The 27814-nt window shown below is 43.5% G+C and overlaps 1 protein-coding gene across 1 annotated transcript in view; it reads right to left on the reverse strand.

The window, feature by feature from the left end:
• Positions 1 to 27814, reverse strand: part of LOC141116717 (uncharacterized) — a 181860-nt gene that overhangs the window by 127007 nt on the left and 27039 nt on the right. Inside the window, exons 9-11 of the mRNA XM_073609109.1 lie at positions 19566 to 19736; positions 17060 to 17224; positions 11842 to 11923 (exon numbers count right to left, since the gene is read on the reverse strand). Of these exons, the coding sequence (XP_073465210.1) occupies positions 11842 to 11923; positions 17060 to 17224; positions 19566 to 19736 (418 nt within the window). The remainder of the gene's footprint in view (positions 1 to 11841; positions 11924 to 17059; positions 17225 to 19565; positions 19737 to 27814) is intronic.

The following is a 27814-nucleotide window of genomic DNA, read 5'->3' on the forward strand; positions in this document are numbered from 1 at the left end:
CTGATCGTGTGTACGAGGCTTTACTCTATAGTAACTCTTCCTCTTTCTCTATAGCAGCCTTTCTCAACTAGGGTTCCTCAAGAGGTTGCTAGGGGTTCCTTGAGCAATGAGCCATTTCTGCCTCTTAGCAGTGGTATATTATGGTTTTGTGCTGTCCTAGGCAAGCCTAAAATTGGGCGCCCCCTCCCCCCTTCTAAATTTGTCCCACCTCAGTCACAGTATGCCTTTCTTGTCTCAAGGTCCTATGAAGAACAGTGAACAGCTGCGGTTTCCTCATCAGACCCTAAGACATAATTCGTCCAAGCGCCATCTAAAGAATTACTGCCCATGATCTGATGTTCACTGTGATACCTCACATGTGTGGGACGATCACTGCTTGTGTGCATGCGGGACCGACACGTGCGTTCGCCTATGGAAGAAGGGGGGGAACTTCACTCCGCACGTGTCACCACTTCACTCCGTGTGTGTGCATTACAGGCCCTGCTCTTCCATACGCAATTTCCACCATGCACCCTTTTAAGCAACTTCAGTAACCAGGCAAGAACAAAGTTTCAAAAGCTTTACTGGAAACTCTCAGCATAACAGTTCCAAAACAAAGTGCACAGTCTTTTCTCTAAACTAATCCCTAACTCAGGGTTGTGGCTGCCCCAGCATACCTACACAGACAAGAGTATATACAAAGCAAAGTTCACAGTGGTAGATCTCCATAGCTGGTGTTCTTCAGGGAGGACTACAGGTCCCAGCAATCCCCCTATGGTGTGGAAGGTTCATAGGGGTAGGCAAGGCTCTCTCTGGCAGCTGCAGCAGCTCTGTGATGTGGCTGGAGATAACATGTTGTGGCTTGACTGTGTCTCCTCTCCCATGCAGATTGTCTTACTGGGCAAAGCCCTTCCCCCTTTTATATCAGCACAGGGAGAGAGGCACAGCTCAGTAGAAAAGGCAGAAAAAAGGTTAACTTCCGGCTGGGGAAGCAGCTGTCCCATTAACCAGTATTTCAACCTGCTTACAAGCAATCATAGCTTTGTCCCTTGACTCATGGGCCCTTGACAAATTGGTTCCCAACTACACTTAATATGGTTCCTTTACCACCTTCCCGCCCGGCCTACAGTAAAATGATGGTGTCTGTAAAATTCCATTCTCTCACTGATCAGTCAACTCCGGTCATGTTTATTAGAAGACAGATTTATTACAAATGTATCGATACATAGGGGTGAGCTCTCACAGCAAGGAGTTCCATGCAGAGTCATACAGGAACCCTTTACACATGCTATTTTATAGCAGTATTTGGCAAGCTGCCATTGGCTAAGGCACACTGATGACTCATGGTGCATTGTCAGCTTTATTGCCAAAATTCAGTGTGCCTTTCCCAATATTCCCTAATATGGTAAACTTTTGCTAGTTCTTTTAAGTATTGTTTTAGGCGTTAGTCGGAAATAAGCAGGTTGCATAAACAATAAGTCAGCGCCATTTTAGCTAGAAAAAGAGCATATAAGGAACAAGGCAAATGTCGATATCACCTGTAATTCTTTGCACATTTCTTATCATTCCCTCCTCTGATATCTATATTTGCTTTCTCAATTTATTACTTCAGTGCAGGTCCGTTCCACAACTGGGTTTTCAGACCTTACTTCATTGAGAGGAGTACTCGCATCATCATAGATATCTTCTCCTTGGAGAACTGTGTGGTACATTATCCTGGTCATAATTGTCTCAATTAATCTTTGAGAGAGTCCACAGATACAGGGAATACAACAACATCCACAAATGACTAAGATGGCTAAAACCACAGCAATAGAGATCAAACATGAGGTGGCAAGTCCAGTCCATTTCCCAAACCAACCTTCAAGCCAATATGTGAATGGATCATTAATACCCGAGTTTTCCGCTAATTCATTCGATAAAGCTGTCAATCCTTCGAGGGCTCTAGTCACTGTTCCTCCAGGAGCTCTATTGTTAGGGACAAAGGTGCAACACATACTGCCAAACATTTTACAGACCCCTCCTCTTTCTGCTAGGACCATATCTAATGCCATCCTATTCTGCCATGCCGTCAGAGAAGAAGGGGCTAATTTCTCTGCCAATCCCTTAACTGCATCCCTGGTGTAGTTTACAAACCTTTGTTGGTTATAGTATATATAGTTAATCCAGTCAACATTTTTGTTTACTGTCACCCACCAGAGAAGAGACTCAAATCCAGCTGCCACTTGGTTCCTAGCCTTAAACTCGCTCGGCACTCCACGCGGAACCCAAATCTCATCTATGTAGATCTGGGGGTCAAAAGACCATGCAGGAGAGGTGTCCCTTCTGCTCCTCCGGTGACCCTTCTTCCAAGGGGACTCTGACAGTAAGCGCAGAGGCATTGCCAGCTGTACCAGTGCACAATCCCCTCGGGAATTGGCTGGGATTCTCGCTCTGAGCCTCTTATCTCCGCATAACCACCAGACGTCCGCCCTCTGGGTGTCGTGCTCAACCCAGTCATCACCCCCCCTCTTACAATTTTGTTAATCCTCTCCATGCAGTAGTCAACCGGTAAAGACCCCAAATCTGTGCCACTCTCATTCCCCGGAAGTGCAAAACAAGTAAAGTTGCCAGGGTATGCCGTGACAGCAGGGGGTATCTGAGGTCTCTGAACCTGGGGAAACAACAAAGTTAACCTGTGACAGAGAGTGTTGGTGTCAGGTTTGTATGTTTTTTTATATAGCTTTAGCATACACCCTAAACCATCTGTATTATTATTTAAGGGAAAGGGCACTGTAGCCAGCTGGGGTCTGGCCCCTACACAGACCAAGCAGTTCTCTTTTTTTTAAGGATGTTAGCAGTATAGATTAACCATTCAAGCCATTCATTCTTATCCTGGTATCCTGTTTCTATTGTTACAGCTTCTTCCTCGGTGAGACTGGTGAATCTCACTGTGGGTCCTAATACCTCTACTTTAAGTCGGTCCTCATTATCTAATTCTTCTTGTTTGTCTCATTCTTTGGTTTGACTTCAAGGAAGAATTTTCCCAAAGGGTCACTTCCTGATATCCAAGCTCCTAAACGGTATAACCTCTGATCTTCTGGTTTGGGGTCCTTCAGGGAAATCAATAATATATTGCAATTCTCTGGTTCTGTACAGGGAGAGTGGGCTGCTTTTAGTTATGGTTAATCTATTCTTTAAATCTCCTGCTGCTGGGATCTCATATCCCCAATCCTGGGCTGCAGTTGTCCACATGACTGAATCCCAAGTAGTACACCCGGTAGTTCCAGCCAGGTAGCACACATATTTGTCTGCCCAGGTCAACTTCTACCTTATCTCCACAATCTGTCATCTGGCAGAAATCCACCTGTATAGTACTGGTGGTTCCTTCAACAAAGCTGAGGTTCAATGCTCTTCCAGTCTCTTCCCAATTGATTGGTTCCACTATCCTCCTGTGTCTCCTACCTCCCCGTATAGAGGCCTCTCCTAGAGTCACCAATGCTCCCACGAGGAACAAAATCCCTACCATCCTATCTGAAGTGAGTGGGGCCTAAATAGGGCCTTTTCTTCACCAAGGTTGAGACAAGCAGACCTTTTATCTGCCTCCCTTTGTAGTTAGACTCACCCCCTCCTTCAGTCTTTCTGTCCCTACTCTGCCTATGTTTACCTTTTTACAGTGGGATTGGTGAATCCAGATAGTCCTTTCAGCAATTCTTACTGCAGTGGGAGTAGTAAGGAGTACTTGATATGGCTTGTCCCACTTAGGGGAGTGCCAATGCTTCTTTCTGATCACCTTGATGAGGACCCAGTCTCAGATTTGTACTTTGTCTTCTCCTATGGGCTCTCCTTCTGGAATGGAACACTCTTGGTTGATTTGTTTCTGTTTTAATAACCTTGACATGTATTCGGTTAAGGTTCTCTCCCCTTCCTCTGTGTGGGTTTCATTTGGTAATAAAGGTATTTTATAAGGTCTACCATACATCATTTCAAATGGACTCAGCCCCTCTTTAGTGGGGGTGATGTGCATGCTTAAAATAGCTAGTGGGAGACAGTACATCCAATTTTTCCCTGTCTCCTCCATAGCCTTTTTTAGCTTGCTCTTTAATATCCCATTATGTCTTTCTACGAGCCCTGCTGACTGAGGGTGATATGCACAGTGATTCTTTACTTCTATTCCCATCACTTCTGTTAGGTGTTTTATGGTCTGATTTACAAAATGTGGACCATTATCACTATAAATCTTCTCTGGTATCCCAAATCGTGGAATGATATCTTTTAGTAAGGCTTTGGATACTGTTAAGGTGTCAGCACTTCCTGTGGGGAATATCTCTACCCATTTGGTCAATGCATCACAAACAATATTTCTTCCTTTCACATTTGTCTAATTCAATAAAATCCATGCAAATGTGTTGGAATGGATATTGCGGTGTGGGGAACTTCCCTTTCCGTGGTCTTATGCCTCCCTGAGCATTGTGTCTTGTACATATAATGCATTGAGAACAAAAAAGTTTTTTAGTAGTTTGTGAAGCCATAGGCTGTACATAGCTTATTTAACATCTCAGTCATCCCCCTGTTGGACACATGAGTTACTCCATGTGTCAATACTGCTGCATACCTAAATAAGGATTTTGGCAATACCAGTTTTCCTTCAGGTGATGTGTAGATGTTATCTATTATTGTGCAACCTTTTTTTTTCCAATATTGCTTCTCCCCAGGGGATACATTCTGCTGCATATCAGTAAGAACGGTATGATCTATCTCTATGATTTCCTGTTCTGTCATTATTTGATGTGTTTCTTGTGCCGTTATTTTAGCCTCTTCATCTGTCCTTTTATTTCCTTCCGAGATGAGCTCTGTATGTTTTGTGTGTGCTTGACATTTGCAGATTGCAAGCTCTTTTGGTAACTGTATTGCACCTAGGAGTTCTAGACTGATGAGCTAGAAAGGACTTGTTTTAGGTCAGTAAAGGCTGTCTCTGTTTCCTCACTCCATTTTTATAGCGTCCTTTGGGGCCATAGGGTTCCCATGTATAGCATGGACCAACGGGGCGTGGTCAGTATTGAATACCCGGAAATCCAAGCTCTACAAAAATTTGTCATGCCTAAAAAAGACATCATTTGTTTCTTTGTTTCTGGCTTCAGCACCTGGAGGAGGGCTCAAATTCTCTCATCATCCGGGTGTCGACCTTCTTTTGAGATATTATACCCTAAGTATTTGACCTGCTGTTGCCACAACTGGAGTTTAGTTTTATTTACCTTATGCCCTTGGTATAACTGCCTGGGTAACAGCTTGTAAATCCTGTAACATTCTCCAGCCTGTGGAAGGCGGAGCCTTCTTAACAGGAAAAAGAGGGGTATTGCAGGGGCCATACCCTCCTCTGCTTCTTTCTTAAGGGGGTATCTCCTTCATCACCTTGCACAAAAAACTTTACTTTCACATTTTTTTTTTTTTCCATCGCTTTCAAATACTTCTCAGAATGCTAAACATATTGCAAAACATCTAAAACTGATGCAGTTCGGTAAGTAACCATGTTTTTAACAATGTAATCCTTATGATCCTGTTTTAATCTATTAACAAAAGCTATCTTTAGCTGTTGTTGATATGCACTATTCACATCCTCAGCTTCGGGGAGCCCAGAGAACACTTTAAAAACTTCTCGTAGTTTATTTAGATAATCACTGACACTTTCCTTGTCTTCCTGTACAGTCATATTAATCTTTTGCCAGTCAGTTCGTTATACCCATCGGAGATTGCATCTCTGATAGAAGGCAGTCAATCTGTCTGTAAAATCTTTGCTATCAATGGCCAGTGGTTCCCCTCTTTGTTGAGGGGGCACTGTGGCTACACAGGGGTCCCAATTTCCCTTTACTGATGCCCAATCTGATCCTAGAACCCTCCTTAAGGCCCTTTCCACTTCGACCCCATTTAGCCTATAACTGTTCCTGAGACCTTCCATATTTTCAATGATTTCTGGGGCCCCAAACTTAGAATGTTTAATATGCTCGGTAGCCTTCTGCACGTCACTCTCAGTCCATGGTCTAAAAACAGTCAGAGTTAGGGGCTGACCGCTTTGTCCACTAGTGGTAGTTGGGCTTGGCATTCCTCTTTTGTTTTCCTTCCTTCTATTCTAATTCTAGCATGCTCAAACCAGTATTCCGCCATTTCTAATCCATACTTTTTTTTTTTTAATCTTTGGGTCCTAACAATTTAAGCGTATCCACCAACTCCTGACACCCTTTCACAGTTAGTTTACCATTGAATCCCAACTTCCTTTCCCACTTAGCACAATATTTAACAGACTTTGGTTATTTGCTATGCATACATTTCTTATCTCCTTCTAATGGCGCATTAGGAACACAACAGCAGCATAAGGCACAAGACATTCTTTTACAGAAACTATTCCCCATGTCTCTGTTTTTTTAATCCCTTGAGTTTAGAATACAAGACTGGTAATTCTACTCTCGAACTTTGCCAAAATCTATATAAAACCGCAAACAAAGTCCAAACTCTCCAAACAGGAAATAAACATATATATATATATATATATATATATATATATATATATATATATATATATATATATTTACATATACACACACATCCACATCCACATATATATACATATAAAAACAACTTATACCTTTACCTTATATACTACAAAGTACAGTTGGTCAAAACAAACAGTATTATTAGTCTTCTGATCAGAATTTTTTTTTTTTTTTTTTACACACACACACACACACACAAAAGAGGAAGTGCACTTTGGTGTCCGTGAGGGGGGGGAAGGAGTTTTTTTTTTTTTTTTTTAACCACAAGTTTGCAGCCAGACAGATCATAAAGCAGGCCTTTTATCAACCTGTAAACCACCAGACTAGCAACCCTTGGATCACAGTAACAATAAGAATATAAGAAAAGCAAAAATATCAAGACTCCCCACACTCTGGGGAGAATCAAAAAAATAGGTAAAACCCCTCACTGCAGTAATGTTGTTCAGTGAAGTTATAAAGTTAGCAGTAAGCTTAAGCATGAGGAGGAAAGAGTGAGAGTAAGGGCCCATCACACTATTGTTAGCGGCGCTTTACCGTCGGTATGCGGCCGCTAGCGGGGCGGTTTTACCCCCCTGCTAGCGGCCGAGAAAGGGTTAAAACCTCTGCAAAGCGCCTCTGCAGAGGCGCTTTGCCGGCGGTATAGCCGCGCCGTCCCATTGATTTCAATGGGCAGGAGCAGTGAAGGAGCGGTATACACTCCGCTCCTTCACTGCTCCGAAGATGCTGCTAGCAGGACTTTTTTTCCTGTCCTGCTAGCGCACCGCTCCAGTGTGAAAGCAGCGGCACTTTCGGGTCAGTTTGCAGGCGCTATTATTAGCGCAATAGCGCCTGCAAACCGCCCCAGTGTGAAAGGACCCTTAGTCTCATGATTTAACAAATGCAGCAAAAGGAAAGGAACAGTGCAGGAAATATTGCTCTCGAGAGAAAAAGAGAAAAACAATCGATCTATGGGGGAAGTATTTCTGATCAAGTTAGATTGATTTCTGCTCATACATTCACTTCCTCCTTTGTCCCAACCACCACTCAGTTAGAAAAAAAACCTGAAATGGCCACTGTGACTCTCTGTAATCAATCCAGATTACTTGTAGTCACAATTCACAACAATTATCAATCATCTAACATCTATCATCTTTCGGTACCTTAAAATTTTTGTAATCTGTCTCGGACAGCGGGCTACGTCTACTTACCATAGGCAATGTCCCTAAGTGCCTCTGTCTTCGGCCCCTGTGTCACCTAGATCTTATACAATCAACTACAGTGCCAGTCAACTCCGGTCATGTTGATTAGAAGACAGATTTATTACAAATGTATCGATACATAGGGATGAACTCTCACAGCAAGGAGTTTCGTGCAGAGTCATACAGGAACCCTTTACACATGATATTTTATAGCAGTATTTGGCAAGCTGCCATTGGCTAAGGCACACTGATGACTCATGGTGCATTGTCAGCTTTATTGCCAAAATTCAGTGTGCCTTTCACAATATTTCCTAATATAGTAAACTTTTGCTAGTTCTTTTAAGTATTGTTTTAGGCGTTAGTCGGAAATAAGCAGGTTGCATAAACAATAAGTCAGCGCCATTTTAGCTAGAAAAAGAGCATATATGGAACAAGGCAAATGTCGATATCACCTGTAATTCTTTGCACATTTCTTATCAGATGACCCAACGGGACATTCTCCATTCTCCATTCTGGGTGGATGTCATATGACCCAGGTCGGCGAATGTCCCGCTGGGCTGTCATTTTACTGTAGGCTGGGTGAGAAGGTGTTATAGGAGCCATATCAAGTGATAACAGATCAGTATATTGGCACCCTGCTGGTACCATGTGATCACTTTAACCAATCACAGCAGATCACATGACAATTGTACATATTGGATGGCTTCCATTCAAGGAGTACTATTGTGTTGATCTTTGTGATTGGTCACAGTGATCATGGTACAGACAGGGCCAGTCACAGCCCATCTGTACCATGTGATTAGCTGTGGCCAATCACAGCTTATCACATTAGTAAACACAGAATGAATAGATTTTGTTCAGTAAAAATGGTTGCTTATAACAGTAATATTCAGTGTGTAAAAAAAAAAAAATGGTACCACTGTAGTGCTCTGGTCTAAGTATGAAAAATAAAAATCGTAAAAGAAGCAAACAATATATTAAATAAATAAAAAAAAAAAAAATATATATATATATATATTTTTTTTCTTTATATACCAGTCAGTGTCGCTGATCACTGCCACACCAGTTATGTGATAATGCTGTACTGCACTGGTGAAAGTATGTAAAAAAAAAAAAAAAAAAAAAAAAAAAGGATGAAAAACACAATTTTTTTTATTATTATTTATTTTTTTCCAAATAATTGTGACAAAAAAATTACAACTTCAAAAAACTCACAATGCCTCTTACCAAATACCTTGGACTGTCTATCTGGGGTCATTTGGGGGAGGGGGTATCTGTACTGTTCTGGCATTTTTTGGGCCTTAAGAAATGAGATAGGCTGTCAGTACATCAGGATTGATCAATTTATAGATATATATCTTAGTTTGCGGACTCTATAACTTTCCTGCAGACTAAATAATATACACTGATTTGGATTATTTTCACAAAAAAAAATGTAGCAGAATACACTTTGGCCTAAATATATGAAGAAAGATCATTTATTTACAAAATGTTATAACAGAAACAAAGAAAAAGGCTTTTTCATTAAAATTTTCTGTGTTTTTTTTTTTATTCAGCAAAAAAAAAACCCATCAAAAGAAATCTCTATTTGTGTGAACGAAATGATAACAATGTCATATGCTTACAGTTTTGCTTGACCGCGCAATTGTCATTCAATGTGTGATAGTTCTGAAAGCTGAAAATTGGTCCGGGCAGGAAATGGGTTAAAGTACCCGGTTTTAAAGTGGTTTAACCACTTGCCGCCAAATCAGGCATCACCCTGGTACCGTTTTTTTAGAGCGGACAGTCCGCTCTCTTGTAATAGCAATCAGAGTGACTAACTAGCCACTCGATTGCTATTACAAGCAGTGGGAAGGGACGTCCCCCACCCTCCCGCCACCATCCTCAGCTCTCTCTGGCTCCCCCGTACCACCGTGAGTCCCGAGCTACCAGCCGGCATTTCCGCCGGCTGGCCAGAAACCCATACAAAGCCAGAATCTGCTTTGATCGGGGCTTCCGCTATGGCAATCTGGAAGCGATGACATAACATCCCTTCCGGTTTACCTGGCTGCCATCGGCGGCATTTTTTGAAAATTGAAATATTCAAAAACGCTGATCTTGGAGTTTTGAATGCTTTCAAGTTAGAGCTGCACAATTAATCATTTAAAATCGAGATCACAATTTTTTCCCCCTCGCCATCTTAACAAAGCATTTTCCTGATTCTATGCAGAGTTCTCTGCTCAAGCCGACAGCTGTCAAAAAAAAAAAAAAAAAAGGCAGTCTGCCAAGTTTCACAACATTCCTCAGCCACTGAACTAACTATAAACATTGTAACGTTTTGTTCTTTTGATCAAAGGAATGAACTTCAAGCTGTAAATGAGAGAAGTTTATCCACTTAAAGACTAAACTTTTTTCTGACACTTTTAGTTTCGTTAAAATCATTATTTTTTGCTAGAAAATTACTTAGAAACCCCAAACATTATATATATTTTTTATCAGACACCCTAGAAAATAAAATGGTGGTTGTTGAAATATATTATGTCACACTGTATTTGCGCAGCGGTCTTTCAAATGCAATATTTTTGGAAAAAAATACACTTTAATGAACAAAAAAAAAAAAAACAAAACAGTAGAGTTAGCCCAATTTCTTTGTATAATGTGAAGGATGATGTTACACCGCGAGAATCGTGATCTTTATTCTAAGCAAAAAAATTTGGATTCTCATTTCTCCCAGAATCATGCAGCTTTATTTCAAGTGCAGAGAAGGGATTTGGGATCTCTCCATAGAGTACTTGTCACATGCCTATTGCTGTCACAAGGATGTTTACATTCTTTGTGACAGCAATAAAAGTGATAGAAAAAAAAAATGTAAGCAACAGTGTAAAAAAGAAAAAAGAAAACATTTTTTAAAGTGCAAACAGCGATCATAAAACAAATGTGAGATAGGCTTTTTAAGCATGGCCTATGGGTAGTAAGATTTACGGCGTTTGTCGCCACTGTGCGGGCGTGCGCAATTTTAAAGTGTGACATGTTTGGTATCTATTTACTCCACGTGACATCATCTTTTATATTTTACAAAAAACATTGGGTTATGCTTTGTGTGTTTTTGCATTCAAATTGAAAAAAGTGTATTTTTTCCCCTAAAATTGCATTTGCAAAATCGCTGCGCAAATACCGTGCGACATAAAAAAATTTGCAAAACCCACCAATTTATTCTCTAGGGCCTCTGCTTTAAAAAATATATAATGTTTGGGGGTTCTAAGTAATTTTCTATAAAAAAAAAACAAACTTATTTTCACATGTATACAAAAAAAGCCCGGTACAGTATATATCTCATCAGGGGCAGCCTATCCTTTGTGGGTGCATGGGCGCCGCCTCCCCTATCCACCGCCACCGCCCTCCCTATCCATGTGCCCGGCCCCTTTCAGGACACCGGGCACATGAATTCCTATGGCGGGGGGGGGGGGGGGTGGGTGTTTTTTGAAACACCTGATTAGAGCCAGAGAGGCTCTAATAGGCTTCAAAATAGGATGGGCTCGGGGCGCAGAGCATTGCATCTGGAGCCCACTCGGTTGTGTTGCAACAGCAAATACATTTTCTAAGTTGCAACACAGATCCTCCTCTCGGCCAATTGGGAAGTGGGTCTGATACCCGTCACCCGATTGGCTGAAAGGACAGGTGATCCTTATTGGATGCCTAGGAGGGGAGGAGATGCGCGGCAGAAGCGAGGAGGAACAGACAGAGGAACAGACAGAGGAGCTGCCAACCGCAGCTTGTTGTCCGCCGATGCTCTGATCCCCACCGCTGCCTAATGTGTCTGCCGGTGCCCCTATCCCTGTCGCTGCCCGATGTGCCCGCCGATGCCCGATCCCCACCACTGCCCACCGCTGCCCGATGTGCCAGCCAATGTCGATCCCCATTGCTGCCTGATGTGCCCGCCGATGCCTGATCCCCGCCACTGCCTGGTGTGCCCACCGCTGCCCGATGTGCCCGCCGATGCCCGGACCCCACCGCTGGCCGATGTGCCCGCCGCCTAGATGGGGTAAGTGGAGGTGGACCAGCAGACAGAGGGGGGGAGGTTGAGGTGCCACTGAGGAGGAGGGTGGATGTTAGATGAAGGCAACTTTCACGTTTCATTGCCAAAGGGAACGTTCACATGTCCATAGAGTTCAATAAACTGAAATATAAAGGCCTGGTTTTTGAGTATGCAGCTCTAGCAATGAACTCATGTCTTCATGGCGCCTGAGACTAAAAAAGAGTCTAGAAAGATTAAAAAGAGAAAATAAGCAGATGTTAAAATATTTTCACAGTTATAAGAAAGCAAAACTTTAAAACAAGCCACAATGTCCTTTAAAAAAAAAATGTATAGGACAACGTAAGACAAAGCTTTTTCTTTATGTAGAGCTACCCCTGCAGGAGCCGCTGGATATCCGGCCCCCTTATTCCTGCACAGCCAGGCAACTCGCATTTTCCGACTCTCACTCAAAGACAAGGAAACTGTCCAGGAACTTGTTTTATTGGGGAAAACAAGTTGGATAAGGTATGCGATACCCAATTTGACTTGAAGAGCAACGATGAGGACAACTTTTGCCTTCGGAACAGCGACAGTCTCTATGAACTTGGCAATGGAATCTCTCCTTACAGAAGCTCTGTTTCCCAGAGTAAAATGTTAGCAGAATCTCAACATGCAGGACCCCTATGCCCCCCAAATTGGGTATCTCCACTGGGCTTCTTAGTGAAATGATCTAAGACAAGGCATTGGGTCACAGATTGCTAGCACAGTCCCTTAAAAGCTTGCTTACATCTGGCAGCTTTAACCTTTTCTGCCCTGGTGGAATGTAGAAGTGCTCACACTCTCTCTGGAAATCCTTCTGCCCTAGAAGACACGACCTGCTGTACAGGTCTTTCTCCGTAAGCCAGGGCGTTTTCCAACTGAGACCATGAGATAGTGGAGATCCCTCAGTACTTCTTCCTCTCTCAGCTCCCAGCCTGGAGGCAGAGCCCCGCCTCTGCCCAGAAGTCCCCTATCAGGCCACAGGACACAACTTAATCATTCCACCTTGCACCCGACTCCCCTGCTGGCCAGGCTCCGCAATATTTAAGGGCTGATCCAGCCACCCTGCCAGGCCTTCTGCCTGGGGATTGACCAGATTCCCTCAAGTATGTAGATCAGGACCTCCTGGCCTCCGCCCACTAGCTTCTAGAAATTTCTCCAAGCTTATAGGACCAGGGGGAGGTACCAGAGGCCTTTCCTGTAGTGCCCTCTAGTCTGACCTAGAGTAACCTGACCTTATTACAGACTCACACAACTACCATGAGCCACAAAACAAATTTACTGTCAGGGCTGGGCTCAGCCCTTCCTTCTCTGAGCTGGCCGCTCAGCTGTCGGCTAATTGCCAGCTCCTTTCTCTCCACAGTTACTCAGCTGTTGATGATCCTGCTCGTCAGTCCTGCCTACTTAAGCCGTCTAGTCCAGAAGATCTCTGCCTTCCCCTTGTTTAACATCACAAGAAATATCTCCTGTGTTCCTGTTTAAAGACTTGCTTTGCTGACATCCCTTCTGGCTCCAGATCCTGCTTGCTGTTCCAGTACACTGATCCCTGACTTCTGGCTTGGCTGACTATCCGCTCGGGTTACTGAACTTTGGCCATGTTTTGACTACGTTTGTTCTTTTTACTTTTATTATTAAACAACTGTGATTTAACTGTATTTCCGTCTCGGTCTGATTTCATAGTTTCTGACATTTACCTACACTAGTTGCAAACTAGGGGGTATTATATTTAGTTTTGAGAGGAGTAAAAAGGGGTTGGAACTCCTGTCTGGTTTTTGATGTACGCTGTCCATGGGGTGACAGCGCTGCTGTGCAATTTAATTGCAGAAGGAGCAGCGTTGTCATCCTGAAAAAGGAAAAGGAAAAATAACAGATCTGCTGCCAGGATTAACATGTAATAAAACTATGTTATAGGGGGGGACTCAGAAAATCAAAAACTGCTGTGCTAATGCTAGTGACAGACTGCAATGTATATGTCATTTTTAAAATGTTGCCCCTAGTTATATTTAACTATAGCTTTTTCCTATCCTCCACTTTTAGATCATACCTTGGACAGGATTAGCACAATATGACAATGTTCAAAGAAGTATATATAGAACAAAAGAAAAGGGAGAACTCATAAGCTCCAGCTAAGCAATATACATTTAGGGAGCAGGATGCTACAAGTAACAGCAACTGCTGGTAATTGGCTAATTGATCAAACCTTAGATTCAATAATCAATTACTAGAGGTGAGTTCCTCTGAATTGGTTAAACATATATATATTGGAGAGACAATTCCTAGAAAAGTAATTCTTCAGAAAGGAACAGGCAAATAGCAAAAAAATATAAAGTTTATTAGCAATTCACTTAAACACTGATCAAACAAAATAATTAAAAAAGTACCACCAACAATTTATTAAAATAGACAACGTTTTCTACACACACAGATGGCCACCACACACTAATCCATACAGTCCCCCCATATATAATAGCTGATGAGAGTAATGGTCACTATTTGATCATCTAAGGGTTAAAGATGATTGTCCTTCAAGTAGCACCAGTATGAGTTAAATAAACTGAAGGGGAATGTAGGTAACCATATGGTTATGTATGCCTCTTATCCACTAAATTAATGACCAAAGGGTGTCAGGAACTGCAGCAGACAGACTAGTGGTGTGGACAGTTTGTAATAAGTCCTTAGACACAGAATTCACTGTAATATTACAGATCCAAGTGGAGAGGGATATACTGAAGGGGAATTCCTGCAACCGGGCTGTAATTGCATGGGAGCAAAAGCAGGTTCGGGGACACCAGTGTCAGAAGATTGATAAAAGTCTGCGGGAGAGCGGTATGATTATGTGTAATACCCTTCCAATTGGGCGGTGTAAAAAACAAGATCCCACCGCTATGTGGATATTGGACTGCATCACCGGACAGATGAACGAGCAGTTACTGCTAGTTAATCTCCCAAGAGCTGATCAGGATGGCTTCCTTCTTGATGCGGGATATCGCCAATTAAGTCCATATAGTGCCAGTCAGGTGGAGAGATGTTAGGTGAAGTAGTAGCCCAGACAGCGCGGCCGTCACAGAGTCTCAGGGCTCTCCTGCAGCACTCGTGGAGATGGCAGAGGAATCCTCTTGGCTTGTGGGTGGATCAGCGTGTACGCTATAGGGAGCGTGATGGCGTCATGCTGACGCGTTTCACCCGTCACCCAGGGTTTCCTCAGAGCATGCACAGAAGCTGGAAAAACGTCCTTTAATAGCCAGAGCATCAGACTACATAATCGAGTCAGCATCTGGTTGTCTGGGTAACCTCTATGGTAGATTTAGAGAGAGAGGCTATTCCCACTCATGTATTAGGGAGGCTAAAAAGAGGGCCATACAGACAGATAGACAGAAACCTACTTGTTAGGGAAAAAGGTCCATCACCCCTGAATAAATCACAGGATCTAATTAGGATTATCACCAAATTTGGTGCCCAATGGGACCAAATTAAGGGGATTTTGAGTCAACATTGCCACATTTTGGCTGAATCGCCCATTCTTGGAAGTATTGCGGGCGACCGCCCTCTCCTCACCGCTCGTCGCTCTAGGAACCTTCGAGACATCCTTATCCACTCTGAATACCAGAGATCCCCTACTCCCAATTGGTTTACCCAACTCCCACCCTTGAAAGGCATGTACAGATGTGGCAGGTGCTCTGTTTGTAAATATGTAGAATGAACGGACGTGTTCGCCGATTCTGATGGGAAGAAACAATTTAAAATCAATAACTTCATTAATTGTAATACCACCAGAGTAATCGATATGCTTACTTGCTCCTGTGTCAAGAACTACGTGGGTAAGACCAAGAGACAACTTAAAATCAGAATCGGTGAACACGTCCAAAGTCTCCTCAGTAAGGATGATGAACGTCCACTGTCATTGCATTTCATCCAATTTCATCACGGTGATCCCACTGGACTCACCTTTAAGGGAATTTACAGACTGAACCTCCCATTGAGAAGGGGGGACTTTGACAGAGTTTTGTTTCAGAAAGAAAAAATGTGGATATACAATTTAAACTGCATGCAACCTCGAGGAATAAATAATGAGTGCAATCTCTCTGTGTTTCTCACGCTTTAGTCATGCACAGCAATATAAAATCCCTATCCATGCTGTCCTTTGGTCTCATGCCAGTAGTAGGTCTTTTTTCTTTTTGGCTTGGCTTGTTTATTTTGCCTTGTTTTGTTTTGTATTGTTTTATTCATTTATTCAACAATCTATTTATCCCTTCCCCATTCCTTTTTGTTATTATTCTTTTTCCTATTTATTTTCTGTTTGGGAAATCCTGCACTTACATATCTGCCCGTCGACTTTGTATTGTCTGCATTGTATGTTTGGCTGTTAATTAGTTGCGCAGTTAACCAGACAACCAGATGCTGACTCGATTACGTAGTCTGATGCTCTGGCTATTAAAGGACATTTTTCTGGCTTCTGCGCATGCTCTGAAGAAACCCGGGTGACGGGTGAAACGCGTCAGCATGACGCCATCACGCTCCCTATAGTGTACACGCTGATCCACCCACACGCCAAGGGGATTCCTCTGCCATCTCCATGAGTGCCACAGGAGAGCCCTGAGACTCTGTGACGGCCGCGCCGTCTGGGCTACTACTTCACCTAACACCTCTCCACCTGACTGGCACTATATGGATAACTGGCGATACCTAACGAACCTGCCTTTGCTCCCATGCAATTACAGCCCGGTTGCAGGAACTCCCCTTCAGTATATCCCTCTCCACTTGGACCTGTAATATTACAGTGAATTCTGTGTCTAAGGACTTATTACGAACTGTCCACACCACTAGTCAGTCTGCTGCAGTTACTGACACCCTTTGGTCATTAATTTAGTGGATAAGAGGTATACATAACTGTATGGTTACCTACATTCCCCTTCAGTTTATTTAACTCATACTGGTGCTAATTGAAGGACAATCATCTTTAACCCTTAGATGATCCAATAGTGACCATTACTCTCATCAGCTATTATATATAGGGGGACTGTATGGATTAGTGTGTGGTGGCCATCTGTGTGTGTAGAAAACGTTGTCTATTTTAATGAATTGTTGGTGGTACTTTTTACATTTTTTTTTAATTATTTTGTTTGATCCTATATTAAGTGAATTGCTAATAAACTTTATATTTTTTTGCTAATTGTCTGTTCCTTTCTGAAGAATTGCTTTTTTTAGGAATTGTCTCTCCAATTCATTTCACCCTTTTTCTAAATGTTCAAAGATGATCCATCCAGTTGACATTTCTAAACTTTTTACCAAATCATCAAAAAACCGACATCTCATCATGATTGTCTGGTCTTGGTTCTACATACCTGACTCGCTTCAGGTTTGGTGATTTCAGGATGAGTTCTCGAAGGTAAGGGGTTACGGCACTTGGAGGGCTGTTGATACTCAGCTCTAGATATGTGAGGTTCTTATTGTTACTCAGAGGCATCATCAATGGGAGGTGTTCATCATCTAGGAAATGATCCCGTAGCCTGTCCAAGAGGAGAAAAAAGTGTCATGTCTACCCCAAATCAGTTTTCCTAATTTTTAAAAGTAATATAGAGAGTTTACAAGTTTAGCTTTTCTTCTTTACATTTCTCTCTTATTCTTCTTTGCTCCCTTCCATCACCCTATAATTTCCTTCAACCGTTCCACTCCTTCAGAGGAGACACCTGTACTTCTAGCACACATATGTCAAACACAAGGCTTGTGGGCCAAATCTGGATCCCCAGGCCATTTCATGTGGCCCTTACACTTTTCCTGCAGCTGCAGAACCCCCTTCATCTCCGCCCCCACCTTTTCTCAGCAGTCGGCAGCTGAGAGGAGGACAGAACTCCTCCTCCAGATCCTACACCTCTCTGTGCAGCTGCAGAACCCACTCATCTTTGCTTCACCAGGTCTCAACATTCAGCAGACTCCAGAAGCTGACTCCAGCCCTCCTCTGGTCCTCCTTTAGACCCTGCTCTTTCTGCTTCCCAGCTCCGCCTCCAGCTTCTTCCAGTCAAAAGCACAAGGTAAGGGGAAGTGCACTGTGATGTAAGGAGGGTGAGAGACTCTTGACTTCTGATGAAGGGGGGCTCTTGACATCGAATGTAGGGGGGGGAGGGGTTCTCTGGCCATCTAGTCTTACAACTAATACTCAATATTCCCATTGCACATGTTCCTGGATGAATCTTCAAAGAGATTTGGGTGCTGTAGCAAAGGCCAGCTAGAGACTGGTTCAAAAGTCACAATGCAGATATTTACCAGCACACCATGGATCAACAAAATAGAGTCCAAACAGATTTTTTATTGCATCATTATATCACAAAGTGGTGCAACTTTTCGGAGCCAGGCAGAGCCCCTGGCCCCTTGAGGGCAACCATAATGCTGATGCGGCCCACAATGAAATTGAGTTTGTCAATCCTGTTCTAGCAGATGTTTACAATGAGATTTCTTCTCACTTTGGAGAGTTTTATTTCAAATATTTGTATTAATATTTTGTATCGCAAACAATATATAAACAAGTAAAATTGTAAAAATTAAAGTTGTACATTGAGTTGTACATTGTATAATTTCCTTCAACCGTTCCACTCCTCTCCCCCCCCTTTCCTCTCATCTTCTTTCCCTCCCCCACTCCTCTCTTCTCCTTCCCCTCTCCCTTTCCACTCTTCTCCTTTCACTCCCCCTTTTCTCTCTTCTCCTCTCCTTCTCCCTTTCCCTTTCCTCTTTTCCCTTCTCCCTCTCCCTTTCCTCTCTTCTCCTTTCCCTCTTCCTTTCCTTTCTTCTCCATTTCCTCTTCTCATTTCCCTCCTACTTTGCTCTCTTTTCCTTACCCTCTCTATTTACTCTCTTCTCCTTTCCCTCTCCTCTCTTCTACTTTCCCTCTCCCTTTCCTCTCTTCTCCTTTCCCTCTCTCTTTTCTCTCTTCTCCTTTCCCTCTCTCTTTCCTCTCTTCTCCTTTGCCTCTCCCTTTCCTCTCTTTTTCTTTCTTCTCCTTTCCCTCCTACTTTGCTCTCTTTTCCTTACTCTCTCCCTTTCCTCTCTTCTCCTTTTCCTCTCCCTTTCCTCTCTTCTCCTTTCCCTCTCTCTTTTCTCTCTCTCTTTCCTCTCTTCTCCTTTCCCTCTACCTTTCCTCTCTTCTTCTTTCCCTCTCTCTTTCCTCTCTTCTCCTTTCCCTCTTCCTTTCCTCTCTTCTTTCCCTCTCCCTTTCCTCTCTTCTCCTTTCCCTCTCCCTTTCCTTTCTTCTCCTTTCCCTCTCCCTTTCCTTTCTTCTCCTTTCCCTCTCCCTTTCCTCTCTTCTCCTTTCCCTCTCCCTCTCCTCTCTTCTCCTTTCCCTCTCTCTTTCTCTCCCTTTCCTCTCTTCTCCTTTCTCTCTTTCCTCTCTTCTCCTTTCTCTCTCTCTTTCCTCTCTTTTCCTTTCCCTCTCTCTTTCCTCTCCTCTCCATTCCCTCTCTCTTTCCTCTCCTCTCCGTTCCCTCTCTCTTTCCTCTCCTCTCCGTTCCCTCTCTTCTCCTTTCACTCTCCCTTTTCATTTTCCTTTCTCCCTAATATTTATTTCTTCGTTCTTTTCTTTCCTACCAATCTTCCTTCCTCTCTGTCCTTTATTTCCTCCTTTCCTTATCCTTCCCATCCTACCAAAGTAACAGGTTCTTTTTAATGATGGCCCATACATCTGCCTATACTTTCCTTTTCTTTTTCTCCCTCAGTGTTCCATTTTCCCAAAGGAAGAAGAAGAAGAAGAAAAAAGGACTCGCCCCCCATGTTACACTGCTGGTTGCCAATAACCAACGACTCATCATGGTAATAAGAAGGGCAGCAGTCAAATGTTCTGTACAGTGATGGTATACTCACATCAACTGCTCCACAGTGCAGGTTGGACTGGACAAAGCCTCCATCAAGTCACCAAAGTAAGGACAGATCAAAGAATTAAATGATAGGACGAGTTTCTTCAGAGATTTGTTACTTCTTATTCCTGATGCCAAAAGAGGGCAGGAAGTGTCCGCCAGGCAGTTACTCTCCAACCTGGAGGAAGAAATAAGAATGTGAGAGCATGGGAACAATGAACCATGTGTCAGCTGTGTATGTGTGACCTCCCTTTCGAATTTCTTGGCCAGAATGTCTTATATGGTTGAGGGCCTTTTCCATAGAATTTGCTTGGTTACTTAACAGAGCATGCTGCCAGATCCTACCTCAACTCTCCCCACTTACACAGGCTTGGGACTGGCATGCAGAATGATAACACCAAAGAAGAAGGGATCCAATTAACCTACCAGCGTGTTTTTGGAGTGTAGGAGGGAATCCACACAAGCACTATACAAATAGTGTTCTAGGTGAGAGTCAAACCAAGGACCCCAATTCTAACCACCAATCCATTGTAATAACCATGTGTCAATTAAAGCCCATCACAAGCCGAAACTGTTTTTGTCTAGCTTTGGATATGTGGGTAGGTGCAGTGTGAAGCGGCTGGCACGTGGACCCAACACACAGAGTCCACGTGCATTAACAGGAGTATATTGTAACAAAAGTTCAGCACTACACAACAGGCCTGGGGAGGAGCCAACCCAACTAGGACCACGTACAAAGGGCAACAGTGAAGAAACAGAAGACCAGAGACCCGCAGAGGTCATAGCACCCTGGCCGGTCAGTAGTCAAAGGGGAGGCTTGCCAGGAAGGTTTGTGTAGTCCCTGTGCTTTTCCTACTCCTCCGCAACATTTCTCTGGTTCTAAGTACTGTCCCTGACAGATGGGTGACCTATTCCTACTTAACCACTCACAAAATACGTGACAAACCCAGGATCCAGGGTTTTAAATAGACTCGGCCTGACCCAAGATGGCCACCAAAGTCACACGGGGAACCAGCATCCAATTCAATAGCTGCCTTCCTGTGATTGAGGAAACCACAAAGGAACTAGGTTCCTTTTGACTTCCTTCACCATCTGTATTGCCGCTGCCGATGAGTGCCACCTGCAGTGGAGAGTGCACCTGTCTACAGAGTTAGGAAGTGTCAAAACCTGTCAGGTGTATATTTCTATATGTGTCCTTGCTAAGGAGATCCACCATCTTTATTTGTCTTGATCAGCATTGTTACCAGGACAAAAAACAATGCGAAATCCCAAAATGTACAGCTCTCTTTGGAACAAGAGGCGAGTAAAGATTTCAGAGGAGACACCTGTACTTCTAGCACACATATGTCAAACACAAGGCTTGTGGGCCAAATCTGGATCCCCAGGCCATTTCATGTGGCCCTTACACTTTTCCTGCAGCTGCAGAACCCCCTTCATCTCCGCCCCCACCTTTTCTCAGCAGTCGGCAGCTGAGAGGAGGACAGAACTCCTCCTCCAGATCCTACACCTCTCTGTGCAGCTGCAGAACCCACTCATCTTTGCTTCACCAGGTCTCAACATTCAGCAGACTCCAGAAGCTGACTCCAGCCCTCCTCTGGTCCTCCTTTAGACCCTGCTCTTTCTGCTTCCCAGCTCCACCTCCAGCTTCTTCCTGTCAGAAGCACAAGGTAAGGGGAAGTGCACTGTGATGTAAGGAGGGTGAGAGACTCTTGACTTCTGATGAAGGGGGGGCTCTTGACATCTAATGTAGGGGGGGGGTTCTCTGGCCATCTAGTCTTACAACTAATACTCAATATTCCCATTGCACATGTTCCTGGATGAATCTTCGAAGAGATTTGGGTGCTGTAGCAAAGGCCAGCTAGAGACTGGTTCAAAAGTCACAATGCAGATATTTACCAGCACACCATGGATCAACAAAATAGAGTCCAAACAGATTTTTTATTGCATCATCATATCACAAAGTGGTGCAACTTTTCGGAGCCAGGCAGAGCCCCTGGCCCCTTGAGGGCAACCATAATGCTGATGCGGCCCACAATGAAATTGAGTTTGTCAATCCTGTTCTAGCAGATGTTTACAATGAGATTTCTTCTCACTTTGGAGAGTTTTATTTCAAATATTTGTATTAATATTTTGTATCGCAAACAATATATAAAAAGTAAAATTGTAAAAATTAAAGTTGTACAGAGCAGACATACAAGTCTTCATAATATTACAAAACCATATACAATATAAGGAAGAGAGAATAAGGTACCACTTAATGTTCTTACTCAATGTAGAGTCAGACTAATGTAATACCCTTTCGCTACTTACTAAGATTATACCCAAGGACAAGAGGGTACATCTGCACACAGGTTACTTTAGTAAAGCTTGGGTCTCCCTGGATTAATCATCCCACTTCCTTAACACCCGGGAGTCGACTAACCGGGATGTCCCGCACACTCCACCCCAATGGGAACTTTCTGTAGGAGTGTGCGGAGGACCCCCCGTGTCCGATCCCCGATCCCCAGTACTTGATGATAAAACTCTTGTGGGAGGCAATGCAGGGGAAGTCCTTTTACAGTCAGAAATTTACCCTTGTATGTCATATAAACAATATCTGCACAATAATTATTGACCGTCCGGCGGACGTGGAAGGTCCACCGGAGAATTCCCTTAGTCTAGGAATTCAAGGACCTGTAGGATACAGAGATTTAAGGACAAGAGAGTCCCACCCAAAGGGAGGAAAGAAAACGTGGTAAAAGAAGAGAGGGAGAGGGGAAGGAGGGAGGGGGATTAAAGTGAGTTGGGACCACTATTGAGGGTGTAATTAGTTCCTCCTCCTGACATACAGTACCTGGTAAGAGGTCAATATTCTGAAACCTAGCCCATGGTTCCCAGGTGGACATAAACCTCCCCACCTTGTCATTTAGTTTAGCCACTAGATGTTCTTGGGCCATAATCCATGATATATTCCTAATACAGCTCATGAAAGGTACCATTGGTTTCTTCCAACACTTAGCAATGGTGATCTTAGCACCTAGGAATATAAAGAATGAGAGACGTTGAGCTTGTTTAGATATCCCTGGTATATTCTGATTGAGGAGAGCAAAATGTAAATTGGGGTGCACCGTTAATTTAAATAAGGTACTGATAATGCAGAAAACTTTCCGCCAAAAGGTTCTGATCCGAGGACAGGTCCACCAGATATGTATCATTGAACCCTCAAGCTCACATTCCCTAAAGCATAGGGGGGGGGCTCCTGGGAACATCCCCGCCAATCTAGCAGGAACGTGGTACCACCTAGAGATAACCTTTATGCTGGCTTCTATAAGAGATATATTACAGATACCTTTAAAGGAGCGAAACCAATATTTATACCATTCTGTCGCTGTCCATGTCTGGCCTGTATCCTCCTCCCAGGACTTAGAGTACGCTGGTTTGTCTGATTTTGTCATAAGTGCCGAATAGATCAGGGAAATGCCCCCTTTTTGGTCCTGGGTATTCGCACACCAGTGTTCGTAAGGAGTAATGGACGAAGAATTTGAGTTGTTGCGCCAGATTGTGTGGAGAAAATGTGAGATTTTTGTAAATCTGAATTTTTCGGAGTCTGGCATCTCTAGAGCCCTCCGGCAGTATGATATGGTTATTGGACCTGTTGGGGTGAAAAAGTGTCCTATGCGATAAAGTCCTTTATCAGTCCACCATTTAAATGCTTTTATATTTATTCCCGGAGGAAATTCAGAATTATGGAAAATATGAGCTAGGGGTTTCATAGAGGAAGTCAGGGAATTTTGCCTGAACAATTTAGTGCTGAGCGAAATGGAATGCGAGAGTTGGGGATATGATTGCTGGTCTGATTTTGGGGTCGCACCATAAGAGGTAATCTAAAGTGTGATGGGGCGTAGCTCTTCTTTCAATAGCGAGCCAATCTGGTTTTGGGCCCTGAGAGAATATCATAGATATTTGAGCCAGTTGTGCCGCTTGATAATAAGCCCAAAGGTCAGGTAGATCCACTCCGCCCTGTGATTTTAGACGCAATAGGGTGTTGGACGGGCATCTATAACCCCTCTTACCCCAGACAAAGCTTATAATATCGGACTGCAGTTTACGTATGAAACTCTTCTTGATCGGAATGGGAAGGGAGCGGAACAGATACAGGAGGCGTGGGAGCAGTGTCATTTTAACCGCGTGAACCTTTCCCATCCAGGATAGACCACACTTCGACCATTTATTTATTTCAACCCTGCATTTGCCTAACATGGGTATATAGTTCGCTTTGAACAGATTATCGATGTCTGCTGTGAGGTTGACTCCCAGATATCTAACTGACTTCTGGGCCCAAGGGAAGTCAAAATTGCTCGCCAGTTGGAATAGAAGCCCGGCCGGTACTGAAATGTTCAGCGCAGTGGATTTGCCCATATTGACCCTTAAGCCTGACACCGCACTAAATGCATTGAGGGTTTTGTATGTTCCCGGAACGGAGATGAGTGGGGAAGTAACGTATAACATGAGGTCATCCGCGTAAAGGGCACATTTGTGTTCCTGATCTCCGCACTGAATCCCCTTGATGTCTGGGTTTGATCTAAAAGCTATGGCTAAGGATTTGATAGCTATTGCAAAAAGGAGAGGGGATAAGGGACATCCTTGTCTGGTGCCCCTGCCTATAGGGAACGAGGTGGAATATCTACCCATCAAGCGTACCTGCGCCGTCGGGTTTGAATATAGAGAGCGAATCAGATTCAGACACTTTAGCCCAAAGCCCCATTTTTGTAGAATATCAAATAAGTAATTCCAGTCTATGGAATCAAAAGCCTTATGCAGGTCAATTGATAACAAAAATCTGGATTGGGGGGGGGCCTCCATCCCAGTGTGACTGTAGCAGTGACATAATGTCAATGGTCCGTCTGATCTGATCCGTTCCCTGCCGGCCAGGTATAAACCCCACCTGATCTCTATGAATGTAAGAGGAGATAAAGCTTGAAACTCTATTTGCCAGAATTTTTGTTAATATCTTAATATCATTATTTATTAACGATATTGGGCGATAATTTCCCACCTCACTGGGGTCTTTCTCTGGTTTAGGTATCATAGAGATATATGCTGTATTCAGGTCTGAACCCAGTGAAGTATCATCTCTAAGAGCATTAAAAAATTTTGCTAGGTGTGAGGCTAGAGTTGTGGCAAATTTTTTACAGTAACCCATGGAGAATCCATCCGGGCCTGGGGCGGAGCCTAATTTTAAAGATTTGATAGTATCTAAGACTTCCAATTGGGAGAAGGAGCTCTCCATCAGATCTCTATGATCCTTAGAGATGGAGGGTAACACTAAAGGATTCAAGAATTCCTGTTGTGTTTTAGTTATCTGTGGAGGGTGCGGTTTATAAAGGTCCTCATAGTATTGGAGGAAGGCCTCCATTATTTTAACGGGGTTCTGAGATAATTCCCTGGATCGTATCTTTACTTTTGGGAAGGCTAGAGATCTGGGTTTAGGGCTAAGCTTAAGTGCAAGTTTGGAGTCTATTTTGTCTTTTTGAGAGTATAGTTTGGCCCCCGACCATCTAAGCAGTTCCTCTGCTGATGTAGTAAGAATCATGTTCAGCTGAGCATGAGCCTTATCTAGTTTTTCTAACAATTCAGGGGATGGGTTTAGCTTGTGAGCTCTTGAGAGGGACTGAAATTCTGCAGTGAGTTTCAGCATGTCTGCTTTATGCTCTAAGCTTAGCTAGGCTGTAATTTGGATAATTTTTCCCCTAATCACTGTTTTGTGCGCAGCCCAAACATTCTCGGGGGAGACCTCGTTCGTATCATTTATGTCAAAGTATTCCTTAATAGCTCCTTCTATGATGGTACATTGCATGGGGTCACTTAAGATGGATTCCTGTAATCTCCATCTCGGGGTGTTAGAACGAACAGAAGCTCTTTGAGTGATTAGGGTGACCATCGAGTGATCCGATAGGGGAGTGTTCACAATCTTAGATTTCAATACCAGTGGGATCGTGTGTGGGTTGATAAAAATGTGGTCTATCCTGGCGTAGGAGCAATGGGGGGACAGAAAAATGAGTGTAGTCTTTAGAATGTGGATTAGTTTCCCTCCAGATATCTATGAGGCCCTTGTCATGTAGGAGTTTCGCGATTTTAGAGCTTTGCTTAGACGGGCGTTTGGGTTTAGGCATACCGGTGCTTGACTTGTCTAAAGCAAAATCGAAGGCCGTGTTGGAGTCCCCGCCCATAAAGACTGTGCCCTTCAAATGTGGTTGCAGCCTATGTAGCAGGGATTCGAATAAGGCTTTCTGGCCCTTGTTAGGGGCATAATACGAGACAAAGGTGTATAACACCCCATCGATGGTCCCTGAGACTGATATGAAACGGCCCAGTGGGTCCAACACGACTTCCAAGTCGGCTATGTTAATGTGTTTAGTGAAGCAAATTGCGACTCCCTTCGTTTTGTTTTTAGCTGATGCGAGAAAAAATTGTGGGAACTGATGATGGAGGAATGAGGGTTGGTAAGAGGAGGGAAAGTGAGTCTCTTGTAAGAAGAGGACATCTGTGTGCATGGACTTGTATAACTGAAAAAGTTTTCTACGTTTTATGGGGGAGTTGAGTCCCTGCGTGTTGTGGGAAATGATCTTAAGAGTATTCGTCTCTATGGTAGAGCTAGCCATTCAATGAGGTTGATTGGTGTATGCTATAGATATATGTCTTACCGACCTGGCTAGAGAAAGGAGCGTCCGTGCAAGTACGCGAGAATACGTTATGCTTGTCAGGTCCTGGGAGGAGTAACCGAGGCCGGACTCTGCATCTGTGAATGTGGGAGAGCAGGAAGGGGGAACTGAGGAAAAAAGAGATGAGTGAGAGTAGGAGAGAAAACACAAGTGTTAGCTTAACCTTCAAATTGTCGAGTATTTGTGAACTCAAAAAACATTGAATACAACTTGGGAGGCACCTGGGTTCCCCCCTTATCCCAGGGTAGGACGGGGGACTCCCCCCTACCCCTAAAACCTGAGAGGACCGGTGATCCATTCCTGGGTCAACCGGTATAAGGACCAAAGGCTAAAACTTCGCCTTTGGTACCTAATGGAGGTGCAATGAAGCCACCTCTACCCTGCCACCTTAATTATCGAACTGTAAAATAGGAGAATATTAAATGGGTACCCTTCTTGTTATAACTGGTTGAGTGCCTTTTCTTAAGCTTTGCTGAAAAAAAGTCTAACTAGCTAGCTTTAATCTCTTCGTGGATATTTTTTTCTTGGTATCTTCAATCTATATTCCTTGCTACACCACTGCTTGAGACTTGTAATCTGGAATATGGGATCCCTAATTTTTACAGGTTCACCACCAATGAAGTCTACTTTAGCTCCTTCAGATAGTGATGAGACTGGTGGGGTTGAAGCACCAGAAACGACCTCACCATTTTGCACCTCTGGGCATCTTTTCAAAATTCCCACCAGTGCCAGTTCTTACCACAGTAAGGGTTAAGGCTGAGGGATCGAGGGCTCACTCCACACTCTCTTTTCAACAATTCATCACAAAGGAAGCACCATTCCACTGCTATAACTGCTCCTGAAGCACCACATGGAGCGCCTTGCCTCCCATTGGCTCTAGTTGCTTAACGCCACCTAGCACAAGATGTTTTCACAAAGACACACAGAGGACAGTCCCCCTGCCACGGGAAACCTCAGCCCATACTCTCCTTGTACTTCTAGGTGCGTTTACCAGGAGCTACTACCTCCCCATTTCCACCATTGGGTTCCTTTTCAAAATTCCGTGATGCAAACTCCCATAGTAAACCTAGTTGAAATATCCTGCTTATCCGCAAGCATTAATGCCCCGTACACACGGTCGGACATTCCGACAACAAAATCCTAGGATTTTTTCCGACGGATGTTGGCTCAAACTTGTCTTGCATACACACGGTCACACAAAGTTGTCGGAAAATCCGATCATTCTGAATGCGGTGACGTAATATGCGTACGTCGGGACTATAAACGGGGCAGTAGCCATTGCCAATAGCTTTCATCTCTTTATTTATTCTGAGCATGCGTGGCACTTTGTGCTTCGGATTTGTGTACACACGATCGGAAATTCCGACAACGGATTTTGTTGTCGGAAAATTTTTTATAGCCTGCTCTCAAACTTTGTGTGTCGATGGAGCCTACACATGGTCGGAATTTCCGACAACAAGGTCCTATCACCCATTTTCTGTCGGAAAATCCGACCGTGTGTACGGGGCATAAGAGTTACACATTATAGATGCTTCTAAAAAAACTGACTCAAATG

Source organism: Aquarana catesbeiana, linkage group LG13 (assembly GCF_042186555.1).
Source record: "Aquarana catesbeiana isolate 2022-GZ linkage group LG13, ASM4218655v1, whole genome shotgun sequence".
Taxonomy (NCBI): Eukaryota; Metazoa; Chordata; class Amphibia; order Anura; family Ranidae; genus Aquarana; species Aquarana catesbeiana.